General features: G+C 44.6%; 2 protein-coding genes across 11 annotated transcripts in view; both read right to left on the bottom strand.

Annotated features, from left to right (window-relative positions):
* Positions 1–19,527, bottom strand: part of LOC120704966 (protein SEEDLING PLASTID DEVELOPMENT 1-like) — a 62,100-nt gene extending 42,573 nt beyond the window's left edge. Inside the window, exon 1 of the mRNA XM_039989516.1 lies at positions 19,104–19,527. Within this exon, the coding sequence (XP_039845450.1) occupies positions 19,104–19,527 (424 nt within the window). The remainder of the gene's footprint in view (positions 1–19,103) is intronic.
* A 1,475-nt stretch (positions 19,528–21,002) lies between these two features.
* Positions 21,003–25,058, bottom strand: LOC120702666 (protein IQ-DOMAIN 1-like). 10 transcript variants are annotated; one of them, XM_039986549.1, is made up of 6 exons: positions 24,852–25,058; positions 24,090–24,215; positions 22,601–22,741; positions 22,261–22,488; positions 22,009–22,122; positions 21,003–21,766 (listed from the first exon to the last, which is right to left on the bottom strand). In XM_039986549.1, the coding sequence occupies exons 2-6, from the start codon at positions 24,162–24,164 to the stop codon at positions 21,296–21,298; spliced, it is 1,029 nt and encodes a 342-aa protein (XP_039842483.1). In that variant the 5' UTR covers positions 24,165–24,215; positions 24,852–25,058; the 3' UTR covers positions 21,003–21,295. The 10 variants fall into 10 exon arrangements, with proteins under 10 accessions (XP_039842483.1, XP_039842488.1, XP_039842486.1 ...); XM_039986554.1 differs by having other exon boundaries at positions 24,090–24,211; positions 24,852–25,043; XM_039986552.1 differs by lacking the exon at positions 24,852–25,058 and adding an exon at positions 24,600–24,825.
* Between the last annotated feature and the right edge of the window lie 464 nt (positions 25,059–25,522).

Here is a 25,522-nt window from a genome sequence, read left to right as displayed (position 1 = left end):
TATCTTCCATGTGTCTCAATTAAAGAAATGTCTGAGAGTTCCAACTGAAGCTATTGAAAGTGACACCATTCAGTTAGAATCTGATCTCACTTATCCTGAGCGTCCAATCAAGATACTTGATCGCAAGGATCGAGATACTCGTCGCACAACCAATAAATTCTACAAAGTTCAATGGAGTAATCACTCTGAAGATGAAGCTACTTGGGAGCAAGAGGAATTTCTTAAAGCCAAGTATCCTGATTTCCTAAGCTCTCAACCAGGTACTTCACCTTCCGACCTACTCTTCTTATACGTTCTATCGTACCTGAATCTCGGGACGAGATTCCTTTAAGGGGGGAAGGCTGTAACACCCCGGTGTTAATTGCTGGCGCTAATCATGGGTTAAATCGCTAATCAGGATTAACCAAGGTCATTAGCGCTAATCAAGTTGTGAAGTGAATTTGTTTTTAGCCGAGTTCGAGCACGTTTTTCTCCTTAATCCGAGCTTCGAATCAACTTGCGCCCAAAACAAAAGTTGTAGACCTTCTATCCCTCTACAACTTCTATTTTGGCCAAATTTCGGGTTTCAATATGAAATTTGGAGTTGTGGGCAGTCAAACTTTGATCAAAATCATTCAAATGAGTTCAACTTTGGTACTGTGCATCCCCGGTTAGTCAGTGCACCGCCGGCCATCGACGTTGGCGTCGCCACATGTCGTGCCGACGAACCTTGCCCGTCGTGCTCCTGCACCATCCTTATCCGCACGGAGTCGTGCCCGTTTTCGCCTCCCCGTTCCCCATTCCTCACCCCTGTGGAGCACGCAGCCGAGCCGAGCACGAGCAAGCCGTCGCCGGTGTCCTCCGGCCGTCCTCCGCCGCTGTTCTTCGCGCCCCGCTCGATTCCCCGTGCCCCGACCTCCCTAGCCTCGCCCCGAAGCTCCACCGCCCCCTTCCCCGAGCCGACCGACCCGCTCCCCGGCCAAATCGGCCTCACAACCACCGCGCCCGCCATCGTTGCCGCGCCGAAGCTCTGCCCTCCCGTCGAGCTCCACCTTCTGGCCTCCCTCCGCTCCAATCGAGCCCCCGGTGAGCTTCTTTGCGACTCACTCATGCTCCCCGAGCCGTTCCCCTTTTGATTCCGGCCTTGCCGTCGTCGGAGCACCGCCGCGCCGCCGTGGAGGCCCTGCTCGCCGCTGGCGCACGCCGCGCGCCGTCCCCGCGCGAGCCTGCTCACCGCCGCTGCGCGCCCCAAGACCGCCGAGCATCCCTCGCCGCGGTGCCGCTCCCTCCCCCGGCCGCCTGGCCCCGCCACGGCCAGAACACCGCCGCCAACACGCGCCGCCGCCCTGCCCCGCGTGCACCGCCGCCCAGACTGCGTGCGCCGCCGCCCTGCCCCACACGCGTCCCTGCGCGGCTGCGGGTGCGCTGGCCCTGCGCGTGGGCCGCTCGCGCTGCCCCGCCGGCCGGTCGGCCCATGGCCGCCGCGCTCGCGCGGGCGCGCCGCCGCGCGTGGCCGGGGCAGGCGGCAGAGCAGAACAGGGGAGAACCCCCCCCTTTGCTCTCTTTATTCCAATGACAAGTGGGACCCGCGGTTCAGAAAAATTTAGGGTAGATTTATTCTTTTTGTTGATGTTGGCTGAAATCTTCCAATATTCATAGAAATTCCTAGAAAAATCCTAAAAAGGCAAAACTAGTTGCATTAGCTTCGTAATTTCATGCTATATTTGATAGAACCATGAAATGGGTAGTTTCATCACTTTTGATAGATGGTTTTGATTGCACTTGTTTAATGGTAATTGAGACCGAGAGCACCTCGTTCCGGACCTAAAGTTGAACTGGATCTGATCAATGCACCCTCTCGTCCTCCTTGATGGAGACACTTCAGGCTAAAAAGAAACTTAGAACCAAACCCTGTCGCCGCCTTCCACCATCCTTTTAAACCCTAGTTGAAGCGGCTGTTGGTAAATTTTTGTCCATGCAACCTTTTGTGAGTTTTGCATTGTTTTGCGTTGCATCATTTCATGAGTTTCATGCATGGCATATTTTACTCGTGTAGACGCTGAAACCGACGTCGTCTACGAGCTGATTGCCGAGCCGGTCCAGGAGCATTCCGCAGAAGAACCGCAGCCAGGAGAAGTCGTTGATCAAGCTCCCGAAGAAGTCACTAACCCCGCTGACTGGCAAGGCAAGCCCTGGTGCATAACCCTTAATTTCAGTATTCAATAATTGTTATATAATTATTGTGCATTTAAGTTTCTAGGAGTTGATTGGAACCTTAGATGCATGATCCCTAGGTTTCCTCAGTCACTCTACTAGTATACAGGTCGTTAGTACTGCAATGCTTAATTAGGGTTCGGTAGAAGACGAGTGATTCCTGTCACTCGCGAGATATAGGTCTTGTTACTTATGAAAAAGTTCTGGAGTGTGAATCTTGAGAAAAAGAAAGGAAAAATGGAGACCGGGCAGAGATGGATTGGTTATGGATATGGAAGTTATGGGAAGTGAGCCTCCGCCTGTGTCGATTGAGGACCGTACCATTGTTGGCACTACTGATCGAGGATTGAACAGTACTAACCGCATGCCGGGAGTAGGAGGTAGTCGAAACCGGTAAGCTCAGTACCATATGTGCCCCGGTAGGCGGACTTGATACTGTCTTCACCAGTGGAGCTAGTATTCAAACTCATGGCTGACCCTTCGTTGGTATCGGTGGGGCTAGCAGTCCCGGGTCGCAGGGCAGTTCGCCTATTCGGTGTGCATATGTGAAGGGTTGGTGTGTATAGCCCGACGGGGCATATACGTGCCGTGTTGGTTAGGTCCACCTTGCAAGGTTAAATCGAATCGATTCGCCGTGACTCACGGATATGAGAACCTTGATCTCTCTGTCACATCGTAGTAAAGAAGTGGAATGAGTCTGAACTGAGAATGTTGGTTGTGGTAAGCTGAAAAGATAATGTGATCAACCATGTATGCTCTAGAGTACTAGGCAAACCTAAGTTATAAGGGTCAACTCAATTGGCACTAAAATATTGAAAGTAAGGATTCAGTGCTAGCTGCTTTTCAGCAAAATAACTCCAGAGCCAAAAAGCCTTTCATGTCTAGCTAATGGGCTAAGTATACCCATGGACGGGTAAGTCTTGCTGAGTATTAGAATACTCAGGCTTGTTGTTGCCATATCTTTTAGCAGGTTGCGTTCCGGAGGACTCCGAAGAGATCTGCGCCTCGTGGATCGGTCAACCACTTCCTCCGGGTTGGTCGGTTGAGTGGGTCCCGTCTTCGCCGTGAAGTATGGGCAGGTGAGCCTCACATCAGTGGGCAAGATGTGAAGTTCGTCTTCTGTGACATCGACGTTATCTATCGTATTGTTTTAAAGCTTGTTTTCAACTCTAAATTGTTTTCCGCTGCGTTTGAACTCTGAGGTTTGATTTGTAATTCTGTCTTTTAAACGCTTGTTGTAGTTTAAGTTGGTGCTTCTGTTAAACTCAGTTTGTGAATGGTTTTGAACGTTTTTGTTGCCAGTAATCATCTGTGCTCGTCTTTTGGGCGAGAGTTCCTGTGTAATCGATCCTGGTTACAGCAGGCAGTCCGAGTGTACTGGTTGAGTGCAGTAATTCTAGTTTGAGTTTAAGCGTTAATTATTGCACTTGATTGGTATTATTTGGACTGTCCTGTGACACCACTGTGCCAGTGGCTGTGCGTGTTTCACACGCCAATCATTCTCAGTATACCGTTTCTTCCTGTCAATACTGACATAAGAGTGGTCTATTAGTGAAATAATATTGGAAAAAGAAATGAATTTGAAGACATAAAATGTACCTATGCAAAGCTTGGGACGTCGAAATTCCCTCCGAAGGAAAGTCTTGCAATCCGCCGAACTGTCTCTTGACACGGTGCGGCAGGTGCATCTCCACTACAAAGAAAAAAATCAAAGGCACGCAAGTCCTCCACAGTTCAGCATCGCGTGTGCAAATGTCACTCAGTTCCAACTCGTCCAGCTCGGCTCTACTGTACGGAGTCCAGAATATCTACATAACACGGACGCATTAGAAATCATGCAGACAGAAGCATTTATTTACAAAACGGTATGAAGGTTATAATCTGATTTTGAGTGAGGTAGTCTAGGTCGTCCATGTAACACATGCAGCGGTGTGCAGGATCTCCTCTTACAGCCCCCAAGTTCTTCCAACAGTAAGCAACGGTGGGCCTAGAGTCTTCATCATGGTGCGGCCACGGCTGCAAAAGGAGGAAAATTATGGTTATCCAAATATCATTTAATGTCCCGCCAACGAAAAGTGACATTGCAACGCTAATTAATACCTCTAGTTCGCCTCGGTACGGCCGGCCAACTGGAAAGCGCTCCCAAATCCAGATTTGCAGGAGGTATGCACAACCTCCTAGGTTTGAATCATTAGCAACCCGCCGACATGCGTCACAAAGCTGCCGGTACATCCAAGCTAAAGTTGCCGACCCCCAACTGTACTGACCAATGTTCTCCCACTGCTGGCCCAGGATTGGAAGTATCATCCATGAAATCGTGTTTCCGGAGCCATCAGGAAACAGGAAACCTCCAAACAGGTGCCACAACCATACGCGAGCATACCGCTCTACAGCCTCCTGAGGTGCTCCTTGAGGACAATGGTTAAAATTCTGCCACAACCAAGCTGAGCTAACCCCTGACGTCTTCCTGTCCTTGACCCCCTCAGGTGGTTCTGGAGGCCGAATCCCAATCAGTGCTTCTACCATATCTCTCCAGCCATCAGTCTGTATAATGCCGGTCACTGCAATTCCCTCTAAAGGTAGCCCAAGAATCATCGCCACATCTTGCAAAGTGATGCTGACCTCCCTGCAAGGTAAATGAAAAGAATGTGTCTCCGGCCTCCAACGGTCCACAAAAGTAGTTAACAGAAGCGCATACATAGCTGGGAGGCCCGCACACACAACTCGAGCAAGAGGAAGCATCCCCGCCCGGCGAAGGTACGACACATACCGCTCATCCCACTGAATGGGGGAGTGGGTACGTGCGCGGAGGGGTGCCAACACCTAGTACGGGAACAAAGAAGTCGTTAGAAGCAGATAAAAAGTTAAATTGAACTATTGGGAAACAGTAATACTAACCTCGCCACGGTCAACTAGGACGTGTGCTCGGTGCTTGGAGTCGTAGAACGTCTCCAGTAGGGGGAACGTGGGGTGTGCCATCCTGCAATGATGAATCAAAACTTGATGAGTACAAGCCAAAAAAAAGACTAAGACAAACCCAAAATAATAATGATAAGCAAAACACTGTATGTATATATTAAAATTTGTGCTAAGCACAAACTATTGTACCTCTCTCCGTGTGATATGCCTAGTCCTCTTTCTAACGCTTGTTGTGGCCGTTCTTTTACTTTTTGATTTCTTTTTCTTCTTACATTTGCACTGATAACAAAATCTATGGCACTTAGAGCAATGGTTTTGGCTCTTGACCTCATCAAAGTCACCGATACCGTAGTCTGCACTAGCTTGACCTTGCGCCTCATCCATGTCACCTTTCAGCCTTTTCTTCCGCCTCCTTCCTTTTTTAGGTTTCAACAGTGACGGATCCGGCACATACTGTACTCCCTTGTACTCCGGCCACTGAGACGGATCGAGGTAAGGCTCAAAACTGGGCTCCCAGATTTTTATTGTGTTGGACCGAGCGTAGTACGGACTCAAATAAGTGGGACTTTTGAAACAAAGACCGCGCGCCCTACATGCCGTTATTAGGTGCGAGAATGGAAGGTGTAACAATTATGGAGTCATGCAAGTGCACTCTCCAGATCTGAGGTCCACTTTGTAATGGCGTCCTCCATGACTCTCACCTCCTATATTTGTACCACCTGCTCCTCTAACACCATAAATCATTCTTTCAGGCACATACGGTGCTGCAAGTTGGTTCACCGATCTATTCTCGGCATCCCCAAGGAGTTCATGCGCTATTAGTCCCCACTGTTGACCTTTATCCAACAAAGTCCGAGCTTTCCCCCATTTATCGACGAAGTACTCGTTCAACTTTTCGAAAGAGAACTCTACAATGCCATCAACAGGTCTTGATCGAATACATTTGAATATATTGTTCACTGACTCAGCGTTGTTTGTCATCATGATACCATACCGCCACCCCCTTCATCATAAGCGAGAGCCCATTTGTCCTTGTCCACCATTTCATCTTTCAACAACTCCTTCGCCCTCTCATTCATGTCCTTCTCTAAATCAGTAAGTTTTTCTTCAAAAGCTTTCTCCGTGCGCACTGAACACAACAACTTTAGCTTTCCAATTAGTTCCTTCTTTTTCTGACGCCTCCACATGTTTGCGGCAAAGTGTCGCATGCACCACCTATGCACAAGAGGGGGGAATCCGTCCATGTGCTCTTTAACGCAGTTTAGGAGACCATGGTGCCGGTCAGATATCATACAAACTTGCCTGGAGGGACCCAACACATATCGCCGCACTAGCTTCATAAACCAAGACCAGTTGTCGTTGTTTTCTCCTTCGGTCAAAGCAAATGCTAGAGGGACTAGTTGCCTATCAGGGTCCATGGCAACGGCCATCATTAGTGCCTACATTTATTTACCCGTCAGGAATGTGGTGTCCACGAGGATCACAGGTCGGCAATGCTGGAATGCTTCAGCGCATTGGGGAGAACACCCTTTGTAAAACATGCTTATACACTCCGTTGTGAGGGAGCATCATGTTTCCCGTGTACGTGAACCATCTGATGCCTGGATTGAAGAGGGACATGCCCGTCAAGACCCTGGGCACCCTGGCATATGACTCTAACCAATCTCCCCACAACAGAGCTATAGCATGTTGCTTTGCACTCCTGAAAGCATCTAGGCCCCTAATTCGAGTTTTGGTAATTAATGACAACGGTTTGTGGATTAACGATTTCATTTGAGATAATGAGTATAGGTTGATCCACGGATGAAAGAGATTTGGTTGTGAACGTATGGAGTTTTGGAGATGATGAGCAAAGCTCGGGCTCAAGGCAAAGGTAAAATAGGACTTTTGTATTTTACCGGTCACAAGGCGTTTAGTGGATGAAAAGTGACCGGATTTGTTGGATAGATAACCGTACTATCAAGAGGGGTTGTGTACTCATGCTTGGCGGGTCTTTAGTGTCATTTTGCTAAAAATGTCTAGTTGCATGCATGAGGGCTAACGGCGTTTTGAACAGATTTGAAAAAGACTAAGTTTGAGAGCTGACTGAGTAACGGCGGACAGTCCGCACCTGAGGGGAGGACAGTCCGCGCCTGTTCCAGAGAGCTTGCAAAGGCTCTCGTGGACTCGCGGATGGTCCGGTCCAGGTGGGCGGACGGTCCGCCACTTTATTTCGAAAGATATACCAGAGAGGGTGTCTCTCTGGTGGGCTTCAAAGTTGAACGACGGACAGTCCGCCCATGGGGCGTGGACGGTCCGCCGGCTAATCTCAGATTTGTACCAGAGATGTTATTTCTCTGGTTTGGGCTGAAAAGTGAACAGCGGACGGTCCGCCCTTAGGGCACGGACGGTCCGCAGGCTAATTCGAATTTGTACCAGAGAGCATGTTTGTCTCTGGTGAGTCAGATCTCATAACCGCGGACTGTCCGCCCCTGGGGCGTGGTCGGTCCGCCAGGGCTGTAACGGCTAGTTCTGACACACATTAAATGCACTCTGACTCATTGGTTTATAATGGCAGACGGTCCGGTTTTTGAAACGCGGACGGTCCGCGACTTCGCAGAAAAGAGTGTAATGGCTAGTTTTTGGAGGGATGTCTATATATACCCAATGCCCGGCCATTGGGGGTCTCTCTTGGCCATTTGGACTGCATTCTTGACACATTAGAGCTAAGACATCCCTCTCTCACACACACTTGCTTAGATATTGCATTCTTGAGGGTGTGAGAGCTTCCTAGTGCATTGCATCAAGAGTTTGAGCTTTGTGGCATTAGGGAAACTTCAAGCAAGCATCATCAACTTGTTACTCTTGGGAGTTGCCGCTCCCTAGACGGCTTGGAGAAGAGGATTTCGTGGAGCACCTCCAAGGTGATTGTTGAGGAGCCCCGATTTCGGTTGTGAGAGGTCTTGTGCTCACCTCACCGGAGTGGTGAAGAGCAACTCTAGTGGAATCGAGGTGTGGAGCGGTTCCTTGATTCAAGCCGGCTCAAGATCAAGAGGTTCTTGATAGAGGAGCGGTTGATTCTTGGAATCCACCTCAACGTGGATTAGGGGTGACCGGCAAGTCATCGACACCACGGGATAAATTCTTGTGTCAATCTTGGTTACTTCTCTTGCTCACTTTTATTCTTGTCTTTAACTTTGAGCAATTTACTTTACTAGAGCTTGATTTGTATCTTGTCACCCTAGGTTGCAAACCCATCTAGAGAAAGTAATAGCATGTCATAGGGCTTTCCTTTGTTACTAATTAAATTTCTCTAGTGTTGTTGGCTTTAGTTTTTAAACCGCCTATTCACCCCCCTCTAGTCGGTGTTCTTGATCCTACAAGTGGTACCAGAGGTAAGTACTCCATTAATTGCGAATTTAACCATCTTGGAGTAGAACAATGACTAGTGATAATGGGATTCATGTTGGGAAGCCACCGTTCTTTGATGGGAACAATTATGATTATTGGAAGACTAGGATGTCGGCTCATATCAAAGCAATGAGTAGAAAGCTATGGAGAGTAGTAAGTGATGGATATGTCATTTTGGACTTAACAAAATTGTCACCCCTAGATGAGGAAAATGAGATACTAAATGATCAAGGGGTTAATGTGCTCTTTAGTGCTCTTGATGTGACTGAATTTAATAGAGTCAATAGCCTCATAAATGCAAATGACATATGGAAGAAGCTCATGGAAATTCATGAGGGCACATCAAGTGTGAAGGAGGCCAAGCTATATTTGCTTAAGGGCAATTTTAGTGAATTTACCATGAAGAAGGATGAGAGTATAGCCGAGATGTTCAACCGGCTAAATGACATTGTGAATGACCTCAAGGGACTTGGATTTGAGGTACCAGATGGAGAATTCAACCACAAGTTTCTTAGATGTCGTTCGGAAAGATATGACACAATTGTGACCTTACTTGTAAGGTCAAATGAGAAGACCGCAACTCCCACACAAATATTGGGAGAAATTCTCACCCATGACATGTTCAAGAAATCTCAAGATGAAGCTCATGGGGGAGAAAGTGATGTAAAAAAGAAAAGTGTGGCATTCAAAGCTCAAGATAGCAAAAATGAAGAAGAAAGTGGGTACCAAGAAGAAGAATCGGATGAGGAGATGGCTCTCTTTGTCAAGAGATTCAATAGAATGATGAGCAAGAAGAATTTTGGCAAGAGAGATCAATCATCAAGAAAAAATCCTTTTGTGGACAAGACTTGCTTCCAATGTGGTGAAGTAGGTCATATCATTGTCAATTATCCAAAAAAGAAAAAGGACAAGAAAAATGATGAAAAGAAGAAGAAGAAGTTCATCAAGAAGAAGAAGAATGGCCAAGCTTATTTTATTGAATGGGATTCCGATGCAAGCTCCGATGATGATGATGATGATGATGATGATGATGATGATGATGATGATGATGATGATGATGACAAGCCATCCAAGGGAGTTGCCGGGATCACCATCAAGGAGGCTCCATCACTCTTCTCTACACCACATTGTCTTATGGCAAAGGGTGGTGCAAAGGTACAACAAGATGGTGAACTTGATGAACTTTCATATGATGATCTTGTTGAAATGCTAAATGATGCCGATGAATTCATGACAAAGGAAAAGGCTAAGTTAAAGGACTTGAGGTTGAAGTTTACTTCTCTTCAAGATTCCTATGAGGAGTTAAAGACTTCTCATGAGAATCTCAAAGAAACTCATGAGAAGTTTGAGGAAGCTCACAATACCTTGCTTAATCATGAAAGAAAAGCAACTTTGAGCATTGGTGTTAATTGTGATTTAATTGATGATAAATCTTGTGGCTCTAGCTCTACTAGTTCTTTTTGCACCAAAATTGATAACCCACCTTGCAATGAATCTCTCATTATGAAAAATGATTTGTTAAAGAAAGAGATTACTTGCTTGACTAATGATTTGAGAAAGTGCTATGATAGTAGAGCAAAGTTTAATCATTGTTGGGCAAGCCAAAAGTTCACCTTAAACAAGCAAGGGTTTGGATATATTCCTAAAAAAGGGAAGAAGGCTTTTGTGCAAACTAAAACTACTTTTGTGAAGAGTAGTGGCAAGCCATATTGTGAAAAATATAAGAAGGTTGGTCATATTGAGAAGAATTGCACCAACAAGAAAGTCATATCCTTTGATTCAAGTTACATGCTTATGAAAAATTCAAATGGCAATGTTAGTGCAAAATTTGTTGGGATACCTATAAATGGTGCTAAAAAGAATGTCATTTGGGTGCCAAAAGTCTTGGTCACTAACGTGGTCACTAACCTTCAAGGACCCAAGAAAGTTTGGGTACCTAAAAGAGTTACTTCCTCTTTGTAGGTGAATTACAAGTCCGGAGGAAGACATTGGGTGCTTGATAGTTGATGCACTCAACACATGACCGGAGATCCAATGATATTTTCCTCTCTAGATGAGAATGTGGGTGGCTATAGTGACATCATCTTTGGTGACAATAGCCGGGGCAAAGTCAAAGGAATTGGTACAATTCCTATCTCAAGCGATCATTCTCTTTCAAAAGTATTGTTGGTTGATTCTCTCAAGTTTAATCTCTTAGCGGTCACTCAACTTTGTGATTTTGGATATAAGTGTAGTTTCACTAAAGATGATGTGGTAGTGACTAGCTTGAATGGAAAAGATCACATCTTTACGGGATTTAGACATGAGGATGTATATCTTGTGGATTTTGCTACTAAAGAGGCAAACTTGTCTACTTGCTTGTTCACTCAATCATCCTTGGGTTGGTTATGGCATAGAAGGCTTGGTCATGTTGGCATGAAGCAACTCAACCGACTTTTGAAGCATGATTTAGTAGTTGGCTTGAAGAATGTGAAGTTTGAAAAAGATAAGTTATGTAGTGGTTGTCAAGCCGGAAAGCAAGTTGCAAATTTTCATCCCACTAAGAGTGTCATGTCAACCGAGAGACCATTGGAATTATTGCATATGGATTTATTTGGTCCTACAACATATAGAAGTATTGGTGAAAATTGCTATTGTCTTGTGGTAGTGGATGATTACTCAAGATATACATGGGTTTTCTTTCTTCATGACAAGACCGATACTTATGACACATTCAAGAAATTCTTCACAAGGGCCGAAAATGAATTTGAGCTCAAGGTGAAGAAAGTGAGGAGTGACAATGGAAGTGAGTTTAAGAACACAAGAGTTGAGGAATGGTGTGATGAGAAAGGAATCAAGCATAAATTTTCAACCAAGTACACTCCGGAACAAAATGGTCTTGTTGAGAGGAAAAATAGAACCTTGATTGATATGGCAAGATCAATGCTCTCCGAGTACAATGTTTCGGATAGCTTTTGGGCCGAAGCAATCAACACGGCTTGTCATGCCTCAAATAGATTGTATTGTCATAGATTTCATAACAAGACCCCATATGAGTTGCTCATTGGAAGGAAGCCAAATATATCATATTTTAGAGTGTTTGGTTGCAAATGCTATATTCTCAAGAAGGGAACTCGGTTATCAAAGTTTCAAAACAAATGTGATGAGGGTTTTCTTCTTGGATATTCATCTTGTAGCAAGGCTTATCAGGTCTACAACAAAACACATGGTATTGTTGAAGAAGCATATGATGTTGAGTTTGATGAAACCAATGGGTCTCACAATGAACAAGAAAATCTTGATGATGTGAGAAGTGATGGTTTGAGAAATACAATGAAAAACATGTCAATTGGTGATGTTAGACCAAGAGAAGAAGATGAAGATGAAGATGGTCCTTCTATCCCTATTAGAGTTAATCCTTCAACTTCTATCTCAAATGATCAAGCACAACAAATTGTACAAGATTCAAGTAATGATAATTCTCAAGTACAAGATCAAGTTGATTCATCTAGTGCACCTTCTTCATCAACTCAAGAACCCATTGTTCCTCAAAGAATTCATCATGTTCTTGCAAAAGATCATCTAGTGGATTAAATCATGGGTGATATTAGTAAAGGTATCTAAACTCGATCTCGCATTGCTTCATTTTGTGAACATTATTCTTTTGTATCTTTTCTTGAACCTAACCGTGTAGATGAAGCATTGAGAGATCCAGATTAGGTGAATGCTATGCATGAAGAATTAAATAATTTCACCTGGAATCAAGTTTGGGATCTAGTTGAGAGGCCCAAGAATTATAATGTTATTGGCACTAAATGGGTCTTTAGAAACAAGCAAAATGAAGATGGAATGGTCGTGAGAAACAAGGCAAGATTGGTAGCTCAAGGCTTCACTCAAGTCCAAGGTTTGGATTTCGGTGAAACTTTCGCTCCCGTTGCTAGATTAGAAGCTATTAGAATTTTATTAGCTTATACTTGCTCTCACAATATAAAACTTTTTCAAATAGATGTGAAAAGTGCTTTCTTGAATGGCAAGATTCGTGAACTTGTTTTTGTTGAGCAGCCTCCCGGTTTTGAAGATCCCAAGAAGCCAAATCATGTATACAAACTCTATAAAACTCTTTATGGTCTTAAGCAAGCTCCACGAGCTTGGTATGAAAGATTGAGGGACTTTCTTATCTCTAAGGGCTTCAAAATTGGTAAGATTGACACTACTTTGTTCACTAAAGCAATTGGTAAGGATTTATTTATTTGTCAAATTTATGTTGATGATATTATCTTTGGTTCAACTAACCCAAGTTTTTGTGAGGAATTTGGTGAAATGATGTCTAGGGAATTTGAGATGTCCATGATTGGTGAATTGAATTTCTTTCTTGGACTTCAAATCAAGCAACTCAAGAAAGACAACTTGGTGTGTCAATCAAAATATGTGAAGGATATCTTGAAGAAATTTAGTATGGAAGATGCAAAACCAATCAAGACTCCTATGGCCACCAATGGGCATCTCGACCTAAATGAGGGAGGTAACCCGATTGACCAAAAGTTTTACCATTCTATGATTAGTAGTTTGCTTTATTTGACTGCATCTAGGCCCGACATCATGTTTAGTGTTTTCATGTGTGCACGATTTCAAGCCGCACCTAGAGAATGTCATTTGACCACCGTCAAAAGGATCTTGAGATACTTGAAATATTCTCCTAATATTGGTTTATGGTATCCCAAGGGTGCTCATTTTAATTTGGTTGAATTCTCGGATTCGGATTATGCGGGGTGCAAGGTTGATAGGAAAAGCACCTCCAGTGGTTGTCAATTTCTTGGAAGATCTCTTGTATCTTGGTCATCAAAGAAGCAAAATTCCGTGGCTCTTTCAACCACCGAAGTGGAATATATCTCGGCCGGAAGTTGTTGTGCAAAATTATTATGGATGAAGCAAACTCTTCTTGACTATGGTGTGAAATTTGATGAAATTCTCTTGTTGTGTGATAATGAAAGTGCCGTGAAGATTGCTACTAATCCGGTTCAACATTCAAGAACCAAGCATATTGATATCAGCCATCATTTTCTTAGAGATCATGTGAACAAGGGTGATATCAAGATTGATGGTATTGGCACGGATGATCAATTAGCCGATATATTTACCAAGCCTTTGGATGAATCTCGGTTTTGCAAGTTAAGAAATGAGTTAAATATCATTGACTTCTCAAATGTGGCTTGAAAACTAGCACATGTGGCATATGGTTCTTTCATGCACTCTTTGTTTCATTTTTCTGATTTTTTGAGGTATTTTTGAGCCATTTATGAGTTTTCATGATTTTACTCGATTTATTTTTGAATTCTTGTTGTAACTTGCTCATATGAGTCTTTTGAAGGTTTTCATGCAAGATTTGAGATTTTTGGATTTTTATATGAGCAATGATCCCAAATTGAGGTTGTAATTGAGAAAGTTGGCAAAATTCTGGGCTGTCTGAAATTTGGTACTACGGACAGTCCGCGGGTAAGGGGCGGACAGTCCGCCGTTCATGAGACTTGTCCACCAGAGGCTCTACAGAGAAGTTGTCAACCGCAAAAATACACTGCGGACAGTCCGCCAAAGGACCGCGGACGGTCCGCCTGTGTTGGGCAGAATTTGCCAGAGGCAGTGTCAGTCGGGTTGCAGTGTAAAAATTCAAAGGCGGACGGTCCGCCAGGGTTCCGCGGACAGTCCGCGAATGGACAGAAAAGTGGGGTCTGCCAGACTTGACTTATAAGGGGTGTCCCTCTCACAACCCCCCACCAAACCGCACACATCATCAAAAAGCTCTATCTCTTTCTCTCTCAAGCACGTGGGGGAGACGACAAGGTCAAGGCTTTTTGGCGTGGTTCCCGGACGGTCCGAGAACATCCCCGGACTCTTCTCAAGTTTGTGCATCATGACCTCCCGGTATTTTGACGAATCCCTAACTCTTGTTCTTGGACTTCTTTATTGGAAAGAGTTAGGGTTAGATGCTTCGATCTGTTTTTAGACCATGGATTCTTGAAAATACTTGGGGGATCTTGTTCCTAGTGATGAGGAGATGCTATAGTAAAAATTTGGTTGGTGGATTTGAATCGAAACTCAAAATATGGATGAATCAAAGTTAAGGGCGATTTTGTGTTCTTGCGCAGAACAGATGGGTCGCGGACAGTCCGCCTGATGGACGCGGACGGTCCGCCGTGGTAGTTCATGAACCACGAACGGTCCGCGTTCAGAAGTGCGGACGGTCCGCAAGTGTCAGATTTTTCAGATGAATGCTGAACTAACTTATATCATTATGGATTGGTTCTATTGCTTTAGTAATTGTTCTTATGGTTAAATCTTGATCTCAGGCCACCCCGGAAGATCATCAAGGTCACTGCTTCTAAAATCAAGAAGGCAATGACTTCCAAAAGACAAAGAGACAGTGATGACTCCGATGATGTGGACTATGCTCCAAATTTCAGTGAGATGGCTGCAGCATCTTCAGTGGGAGATGCAGGCGATGATTCTTCAGAGGAAGAGACTGAGGGGATTGAGGATGATGTTACAGATTTGATGGGGCTAGATCTACCTAGCCGACAGTGGACTGCAGAGAGCTATGCAAATGCAAGAGCAGTGGATCAGTTCAGCTTGCCTCGTGACACTAACATCCTCTTCTTCAAGACTGAGGTACAAAAAGATGCTTACTTTGTTCATCTAGTTAAGAAGAATGTATTCAAACATCAGACCATTGACCTAGGCTATATGAGACAACAACAAGTCATGTCTGATCTAGTAGATAGATTTCAGCAAATGGGGTTAGCAAATTTTCTGCAGCATAAGTGTGATTGGAATGAAACTGTGATCAACATAGTTGAGGAAACATTTCGGTGGACAACTGGCAAGAGAACCTATTATGCTACATTGCACAATTTGCTGAGGCTAATCAGTTGGATTATAATTTCATCAATAGTGAGCAAAGTATGAATGTTGTGTAAGAAAACTCTCTAGATGAGAATGACTACCCCATGTTCTATGAGCCTGCACATCTTGGAATTGCTAGAACCTTTGGGGGCGCTCAGGGTCTGAGGCATCATCCTGTAGTGATCAATAAGATTGTCAGAGTCACATTCATGCCTAAGAGTGGCAACAAGGACAAGATTAGAGGGCACTATTGGAATGTGATATCTCATGTCATGAACGGAAATAGAATAAATGTCATTGCTCTTATCATGGATCAGCTTGCAGATTTGAGGCTTAACATGGAGATGAACTTATATTTTGCTCCATATATTATATCCATCATCAAGGTTAAGTCTAGCTTCAGAGGGATATGTGAAAGCAAGCACGCACCTTTCAGGCCATTCAAGAATGTCAATGCTTTTCTTTTGAGGCCTCTGACTCCTTTCCCTGGAGATGATATGGATGCTGAAGCACAGGGGCAAGATGGTGCTGATGATAGTGATGATGATGTTCACATGGGAGCAGCTGCAGCTCAGCATGCCATGCCACCACCGCATCCTCCAGTACAGCAGCAGTGGGATCATCCAGCTGGCTACTTTGACCCTTATTTTGCATCCATGCAGGAGAGCATGTCCTCTCAGATTGCGGGGTTGGCTAGTCAGATGCAGAATCAGATAAACCTCAACTTCCAGAACATGCAGCAGCAGATGTTCCAACCCATGATGGCTCGGATGCAGGGGGTTCAGGAGAGCTTACACTCAGACATAGCAGCTCTTGACTCACGCTTTGAGGATTTGCCCTCTTCTGAGCAGTTTGAGCAGCTTGAGCAGAGGCAGGAGCAGCTAGAGCAGCGCTTTGATACTTTTAGCACAGCCTTCACTGGGTTTTCTGACCACTTCTACTCAGTATTTCCGGCTCCAGTGCCGCTTCTAGAGTTCTACCCGCACCAGCCGTTCTACCCACCACCACCTCCTCTACCGCCGATGGATTGACTTTCTTAGCAATTGATGCCAAAGGGGGAGAAGGAGCTTTGGAGTGCTTGGATCTAGGGGGAGCTCATGGACTTCTCATGGAGATCATTTGCTTTCGGCTTCCGCTTGCCACTCATGTTTATTTGTGTTGAACTATTGCATTACATATCTATGATTTATGTCTTGCATGAACTCGGTTTGAGACTTGTGTTTGGATTTGAACATTTGGTTTGTAATGTGTGATGAACTATGTTGGTTTGTGTTACTCTTATCTATTTATGTTCATCTTGTGGTTGTGAGGTTGTGCTAACCAAGCTAAAATTCATATCATATATATATCTTGTATCTTGTATGCCTCGATTTCCAATTGTAGGGAAAACTCCGTCAAAAGTTTCGAATATATATATATATATGTACTTGATTTTCATGCAAATTTATATGCACATATCAAGGGGGAGTTCTCTCTACTCATCTAACTTGGTGAATTTATTCATACCATATTCTGAAATTTTCAAGAAAATGAGTAAGTTCTTCCAAAGTTCAATTCCAAGTCCACCTTATGCCTAGTGTATAAAGTTGACTTGAACACTTTTATCACTCCAAAATTTAGTGTTGTCATCAATTACCAAAAAGGGGGAGATTGAAAGCATCTAGGCCCCTAATTCGAGTTTTGGTAATAAATGACAACGGTTTGTGGATTAACGATTTCATTTGAAATAATGAGTATAGGTTGATCCACGGACGAAAGAGATTTGGTTGTGAACGTATGGAGTTTTGGAGATGATGAGCAAAGCTCGGGATTAAGGCAAAGGTAAAATAGGGCTTTTGTATTTTACCGGTCACAAGGCATTTAGTGGATGAAAAGTGACCGGATTTGTTGGATAGATAGCCGTACTATCAAGAGGGGTTGTGTACTCATGCTTGGCGGGTCTTTAGTGCCATTTTGCTCAAAATGTCTAGTTGCATGCATGAGGGCTAACGGCGTTTTGAAAAGATTTGAAAAAGACTAAGTTTGAGAGCTGGCTGAGTAACGGCGGACAGTCCGCACCTGAGGGGAGGACAGTCCGCGCCCGTTCCAGAGAGCTTGCAAAGGCTCTGGTGGGCTCGCGGACGGTCCGGCCCAGGTGGGCGGACGGTCCGCCACTTTATTTCAAAAGATATACCAGAGAGGGTGTCTCTCTGGTGGGCTTCAAAGTTGAACGACGGACAGTCCGCCCATGGGGCGCGGACGGTCCGCCGGCTAATCTCAGATTTGTACCAGAGAGGTTATTTCTCTGGTTTGGGCTGAAAAGTGAACAGCGGACGGTCCGCCCTTAGGGTGCGGACGGTCCGCAGGCTAATTCGAATTTGTACCAGAGAGCATGTTTGTCTCTGGTGAGTCAGATCTCATAACCGCGGACTGTCCGCCCCTGGGGCGCGGACGGTCCGCCAGGGCTGTAACGGCTAGTTCTGACACGCATTAAATGCACTCTGATTCACTGGTTTATAACGGCGGACAGTCCGGTTTTTGAAACGCGGACGGTCCGCGACTTCGCAGAAAAGAGTGTAACAGCTAGTTTTTGGAGGGATGTCTATATATACCCAATGCCCGGCCATTGAGGGTCTCTCTTGGCCATTTGGACTGCATTCTTGACACATTAGAGCTAAGGCATCCCTCTCTCACACACACTTGCTTAGAGATTGCATTCTTGAGGGTGTGAGAGCTTCCTAGTGCATTGCATCAAGAGTTTGAGCTTTGTGGCATTAGGGAAACTTCAAGCAAGCATCATCAACTTGTTACTCTTGGGAGTTGCCGCTCCCTAGACGGCTTGGAGAAGAGGATTTCGTGGAGCACCTCCAAGGAGATTGTTGAGGAGCCCCGATTTCGGTTGTGAGAGGTCTTGTGCTCACCTCACCGGAGTGGTGAAGAGCAACTCTAGTGGAATCGAGGTGTGGAGCGGTTCCTTGATTCAAGCCGGCTCAAGATCAAGAGGTTCTTGATAGAGGAGCGGTTGATTCTTGGAATCCACCTCAACGTGGATTAGGGGTGACCGGCAAGTCATCGACACCACGGGATAAATTCTTGTGTCAATCTTGGTTACTTCTCTTGCTCACTTTTATTCTTGTCTTTAACTTTGAGCAATTTACTTTACTAGAGCTTGATTTGTATCTTGTCACCCTAGGTTGCAAACCCATCTAGAGAAAGTAATAGCATGTCATAGGGCTTTACTTTGTTACTAATTAAATTTCTCTAGAGTTGTTGGCTTTAGTTTTTAAACTGCATATTCACCCCCCTCTAGTCGGTGTTCTTGATCCTACAACTCCACGCTTTGGAGTATTTCACCCGGTAAGAACTAAAGGCAAAAATAGACTCCATAAGCGAAGGAACTGAGGTGTCACTGTCCTTCCGAACAATACCAAGGATCTGATGAGCAAGATAGAGTGTCGTGCACTGTGCATGAACTTGCTTCGGCTTCGACGATGCACATGTGTGAGGTTGTCTTACATTGGTGATCTTCCACTGACCAGTGCCCGTAACAATACGTGCACAAACACCCCAAAGGCATCCCTGCTTGCAGAGCACATCGTAGCGTACCCTCTTGTCCGAATGAACCACATAAAATTGTCGGTGCTGACGCACTGCATAATTAGCCAAGAAAAACTGCAATTCTGAATGGGAATTGAACTTCATGCCTTTGCGAATCTCCGAACTGTCACTATCAATTACACACTCACTTCCAAAAATAGTTGAGTCACAAATGGCTCTATCAATCCTGCTAAGATCCTTAGCATTTGATACCGCAGGGACTTCAATGTGGGCTAACTTCAACATGCGCAACTCCTCGGCGGTATAACTAAATCGTTGATCATCATTATTATCATCCATACCCATTGATCCATCCGTAGACTCCTCATCTCCACCTCTTTCCTCATCAATTGCGTTGCCACCATCGCCGGCATCATTTTCCTGCTCTACTTGGGCCTCTACACCATTACCCTCCCGTTCTTCTTCCCCGGTGTCTTCATCATCATCGTCTTCTTCACTACTATCGTATTCACTGTCCTCCGAACCTAAAGAAATATCATCATCATGTGCAGCACCCGTGTCATCCTGTGCCTCAAAGGTATCTGGCCCCAAATGATCGGATGCGACTGCCATATCGTAATCCGAAGCCCAAGTGGGATTTGGGACATCTTCTGTAAAGGTTGACTCTTGAGTCATATTCTCAATAGGAAATGGAATTTCATCTACTCTCCCAACTGGTTCTTCTAATCTTGTTCTACGGGTTATTTCAACAACCACCTCCAAACAAACTACATTTGCACGAGCTACTATATCCTTATACTTTCTCCAATACATCTCCGATTCCAATGTCATCAAAACATAATGTGCTCTAGCTTTACCACAATCAAATCTGTCCCTCAGAGATATTTCATCAATTCCACATGAATGTTTTGAAACCACCCGGTCTACCAAATCCTTTAACAATGGAGGACTATTGAACAATTCGATATCCTCTACCATATTCTCAAACTCTCCATTTTCCTTAACCATACCACCGTGAAAAACTCGAACTAATTCGTCCATCTACAACAAAACAGAATATCTTTGTACCTTCATCAATTATACCAAGAAAGCAACTACAAAAAACAAATCTTCACGGTGCCTACTATCCATGACTAAAACTCATATTAACATCCACACTACTCAATCATAGAAATCATATTAATCGATACATGCACGTACTACCTCACGTCCAAATCGAGAGCAGAGTACCATCTACGCATCATCTAAAGCACTAATCATAAAAAAACTATCAACTATGACATTATTTCTCAAATCAAAAACCAAAACCTAATCACCAAGAATCGCTAAGATCTACAAATGTGCATGGTTAAAGGAGGGAAAAATGAGAGCAATACCTTCGGGGAAGGGTGGGGAACGTTTCCCCCCACTCCCCCCCCCCCCTCTCAAATGCCGGATTTGGGGGGATCTGGGGGGGCGGCGGCGACGCCCTGGGAGAGCCTCTGGTCGGGTGGAGTGAGGGAAAGAAAGGGAGGATGGGGGAGGAGAGGCCGGCGTGGGCCCAGGACATTGGCCTTGTCGCGCCATCCCGCATGGCGCGATAGCCTTGTCGCGCCAGTGCATGTGGCGCGACAGTGAGGGCCACGTCATCGCCGACCCGGCGCAGCGCTGGCACGGGTCGCCAGTGTGGCCACCCTGTCGCGCCACATGCACTGGCGCGACAGTGGCTATCCGTCGCGCCGGGACAAGTGGCGCGACCAAACGGGCTATTTCCTGCAAATAAAAATCAATACGGGTTAAACTTAAAATATTATTAAAAAAGGTTAAAAATAAAAAAAAATCATGAAATTTAACTTGAATGATGAAGAAAATAATTACTCTGTTCTGCTGATTGACAGCATCAGTTTTTTTTATCACACCAAATCAGCACCACCTACCAACCACCGGTATTTTTCTCTCACAGCAAATCAGCACCAGCCACAGCCAGCAGAACAGAGTCGAGGAAGATGGTAATTGCCAGTCTCGTGCCATTCACTCAAAAAGAAAAAATATGATTGATTTACTATTTGAATTTTGATCCTAATGTTATTGGCAGAACGAACTTGCAATTTTGATCCAACAAGACCTTCCATTCAAGCAGATAGCCCGGCAGGTCTTATTACAACAGCACAACAATGAATAGCAGATATTCTACTCCTAACCAAAACCACTCTCATCAGATATGTCATATGTGCATAATCGCTCAAACCAAGCACATTCTACATTGGCACTCGTTGTTCCATATTACCGTAATAAGAAGACAAAAATGGAAAAGAAAAACAAACAACAAACTGTGGAAAACACGAGGACTTCACATGATGTATCGTACAATGATCAGTAACCATTTCCGCGGTCGCTATCTTCATGCGCTGACTGAAGGAACCACTTGCTGCTGCTGCATCTGCTTTTCTTGTCTCCCTTTCATTTCCTTAGCCTTCGGTTTCGGAGGAGTGCCTGCCGCCTTTGCTCTCTGCTCCTTCGGTGCTGCTTTCTTCTGATCGCTTGAAGGTGATGGTGATGGCTTCTTCTGATCTGTAGGTGACGGTGACGACTTTTTCTGATCAGTAGGTGATGGTGTTGGCTTCTTCTTAGGGACTTTCCGGTCATTGATGTTGTTGCTTAGACTGATGGAGCCATGCAACTTCAGAGCCGATGGGTTCGTGTTGCTGCTCTCCTTCTTTGCCTGTGCTTTCTTCGGGTTCTCGGGGTGGACCAGGGACCGCGGCTCCCATGGCCGTGCGGCGATCCAGCGGTCCATCCAGCTCCAACCCCAGCCACCCTTCCCAACTTCATAGCTGAAGCTTCCTAGACTTGTGGCAGACCTTGCTCTCCACTGCAATGGATTATACATTGTTATTTTGACACTGCTGAGGTACATTTCTGCTATATATTCCCTTGAACAAATTATAATTGGTATGGTTCAGAGTTAAGGCATGTCTAGATTTTAGAATGAAGTTTTAGTCTATTGTAAGTTGACTTCAATCGTAGAATGGATTTCTTTTTTTGTTATGGTCATAGAATGGATTTCTGTAATATAAATGAGTCGCAACATCATAATTAACAGTTAGTATAAACCTGATGGTTGAACGCGTAGGCCATGGCTCGCTCACGCTTTACCGCTGCATCTTCCCTTTGTTGTATCCTAGCAAGTATCTCATCCATAGTATCCGAACCTCCATTCCATTCAACCTAATAAAAGATGAAAACAAACAACAAAACAATGCAATGTCATTTATAAAGTTATTACTTTCTCGGATAGAATTCTTTGACCGCTGAGTGAGTAAAAATAATTTATGAGGAACATAACTCTTGGGGGTTAAAACTCACCTGCAAATTATGGAGTTTCGCCTCAAGTTTCATTTGATTCTCCTGCTTCTTCTTCCTGTTGCGCCCTTCAGTGACCATGAAAGCACGCCGGTTTCTTATCTCTGACTGCAACTTGTTCCAAGACTGTATGTAGCTCAGTGTTGCAGCAGTCTGCTTCTTAACTGGATTTGCCTGACCAACAATACGCAATCTTTTGACTCCCCTGAGACAACGGAGGGTTTTCCTTGCCTGCAGGTAAGTGATGAGCAGCGTTAAAAAAGGGTAACAATCCGTTTGCAAAATGTCCGATTCAGTAGTCTAGGCCACAGTAGTGCAATATGTCATCCATAATTCATGTCACCTTGTATTTCCGAAATGCGTTCTGAATCCGTGTAGTAGCCCATTCCTCTAGTGCTGCATTGTCTTCGTAGTCACTACTGGAAGAAGGGCCATTAGATTTCTGATTTGTCTGGTTGCCTCCATTTTGTACTTGACCAGCGAGCTTCATTGGCAAAGGGAATAGGTGAGAACGAAGGCGATGATCATTTGTAGAAATATTCATCAATTAGTTTCTCTAAGATGCATAGGATTCTAAGGTGCTTCAAAACCCCAGCAACAAAAGGTACACTATCGATGTCAAGAGCAAAATTTTCAATAGGCCAACTGATCTCTAAACACTGATGTCAAATTACTTTGTCTGGCCAGTTCAATTCCAAAAATCAGAGTTGAACATAACAAATATCATTGAATGTTGGTAATTGAATCAAACAAAAACTGTTGTGAAATGCCTACCGGATGATAAATGTAGGTTCTTATAGGATGTCATGCAAACCACAGCAATAGAGAAGAAAACAACCGTGAGATATCTAGTAAAGACTCAACTATACTAAATTGATATTTAGCATGTTTAATTAGCCATTGCCCAAGCAACTAATTTCTGATTTACTGCTTCAGTTGATGGCCCAGTTAGCAGTGGCCACAGATGTTCCAGGTCTTATCCTGATGGTAGCACTTAACTCTAACTCACACAGTTCTATAAGTCAGGATCATGTAACCTCCTATTGTTGCTACCAACAAATCAAGTTTTTATTATCTTTAAATATTTATTTAGGAAGAAAATGCCTTGGCAGATCAATTCAAAATGTCAAGACAAAACGATCAATAGTCAAATTATTCCTGACAAATCCAAGTTCAAAAATGATACTTGAAACATAACCCGGCTTACTGAATTTTAGCATCTGAATCAAACAAAAACGTGAGAAATGACTACTCAATGATAAATGCAGGTTCTTGGAGGGCTCCATGCAGAGCACATCCTAAAGCAGCACTGACGAAAACAAGCAACCGTGGCACTGCCTAGTAAACAATTCAACTACTCAAGAAAAAAAAAACCTTTGATATTTCGCATATCAGTAGATGGGCCCAGTTAACAGTAGCCAAGGACATTCCAGATACGCAGAAAGTTCTTATCCTGAAGGTAGCACCTAACTCGAACTCACCCAGCCACCCGCAGATACACTTTTCTATAAGTCAACATCAGTAACCTTCTATTATTGCTACCAACAAACCAAACTTTCCTTACAGCCAACTTTATAATTATGATTAGCACAAGCACAGCAACAGCACACCAAGTTGGCTCAGATGATTGGATGTTCACTTGTCCCGACCATTCTTAATGATGAAACAGAATGAATAGCATCCCTACTTTTCAGGTTGCTTGGAAGGCATGCAAGGCAAGCTGGTGTACAGGACATCCATGAGGGACTTCGAAATTGGGGTAGAAAGGCTATCCTTTTTTCCTCTCGATCTCGAGGATGGAAAAGAAAGAAAAAATGGTGATGATGGGGTACCTTTGCGTGCTTTGATTTCGCCCGTTTTGATTTTTTCTTGCTGATGATCGTCCTGAACCAGTCCCCGGACCCCATGGCTTCAACTGGGGTGCACCACAGAGATCAACTTGTGTTCAGGTCCGCTTTCTTATATCGCAAGGAAAATGAAAGGGAATAGATTAGCTAGGATGCATAATTTAAAAAACTGCAAAAGAATAATGACTTCACGTGATGGTGCAACATGCGTTGATCACGGCGCGAAAAATACTATTACAGATGAACCAAGTTTAGAGCCTCGTTTTGAATCTCTCTAATACTATGCCTTAGAGTAAAAAACCGAAAACTTCTTGAAGTAAACAAACAGCCATAGTACTTCTGAACATCAACAAGAAATTTTTACTCACAAGCATGAGAAATGAACTTTTTTTGGGTGTCAGTCTCTAGAAAACCGTATTCAGAGAGACACTTTGTCAAATTGACCAGGAATGGTAACTCAAGTTCAATCAAGCAAGATGAGTAATAAAACTGAACTTAAGAACCCACTGAAATCTTCCAGAACTGGCAAGGTCCCTGCAAGAAAGGTTGGGGCTTCCTCCTTCTAACCTGACCAAGAAGACCAAACCCCTGGGACACAAGCCCATGGCTCATTGAACCCTCTGTTCATCCATCAGAGCACAAAGAAAGAGGCACCCCTTGTAAACCCAGAGCAGAACCAGGCCAAGGAGGGCAAAGCCCAGGACCAGAGAGCAGAGGAGCAGGGAGCAGGGAGCAGAAACTAAGTACCTGAGCTTCGGAGGAGGGCGATGGCCTAGCTTGAATCCGATCAGGAGTTGCTGTCAGGTGGGGGGATATGGCAGAGGTCGGAGGTCAGGGACGGGAGGCAGCCATCGGAAGCAATGGATCTCCTTCCTCTCCAGCTTTTGAAAATGGGGTGAGAGGGGGGTGGGAGGGAAGGTGGAAAGGTGCAGGGTTGGAGTTAGATATAGGTCCAGATCAAGTCCCTTGCCCAATTGCTCCCCCGTTGCTTTCTTTACTCGCACCTCCTCCCTCGGCCACTGACCACTGACTTATTGACTTTCGCTTGCTGCGTAATTGCGGTGTTAGTGGTGACTTTTGACAGTAAAAAAGTGGGGACAGGAGGCAGCTTCACCTTGACTTCTCCTTAATGACCCACTTGGGCAGAGCAGAGCATGGCCTGCTTTGTAGAGTGCAGACTGCCGGGGGGGGGGGGGGGGGGGGGGGGTTCACTATTACTGTTCACTCATGTGAAGAAACCTCAGAAACTGTCTCGAGTTGAAAGGAAGTGTGAGCAAATAATAGAGGTACTAATTGGCATGTAATGGTCCTAGTAGTACTTCTCCAGTTTGGTGCATGGTGAGCCGCAAACTCTAAGCCAGTGGCGACCCAACTTGGGCAGCCGCAATCTGGAAGCCCTTCCTGGCTTAGGATGCTCA

This window comes from Panicum virgatum, chromosome 4K (genome assembly GCF_016808335.1).
Source record: "Panicum virgatum strain AP13 chromosome 4K, P.virgatum_v5, whole genome shotgun sequence".
NCBI lineage: Eukaryota > Viridiplantae > Streptophyta > Magnoliopsida > Poales > Poaceae > Panicum > Panicum virgatum.
Note: the sequence above shows the minus strand (reverse complement) of the source record. Positions and strands in the feature narration are given on the sequence as shown.

Bases quoted from the DNA above. Each gene is read 5' to 3' on its own strand.
- LOC120702666 (XM_039986548.1), bottom strand. From the start codon at position 24,732: ATGAACAGAGGGTTCAATGAGCCATGGGCTTGTGTCCCAGGGGTTTGG. The intron at 24,173-24,671 runs GTTAGAAGGAGG...GGTGCACCCCAG, and splicing joins GGTTTGGTCTTCTTGGTCAG to TTGAAGCCATGGGGTCCGGG. The intron at 21,767-22,008 runs GTTTATACTAAC...AATCCATTGCAG, and splicing joins CCTACGCGTTCAACCATCAG to TGGAGAGCAAGGTCTGCCAC.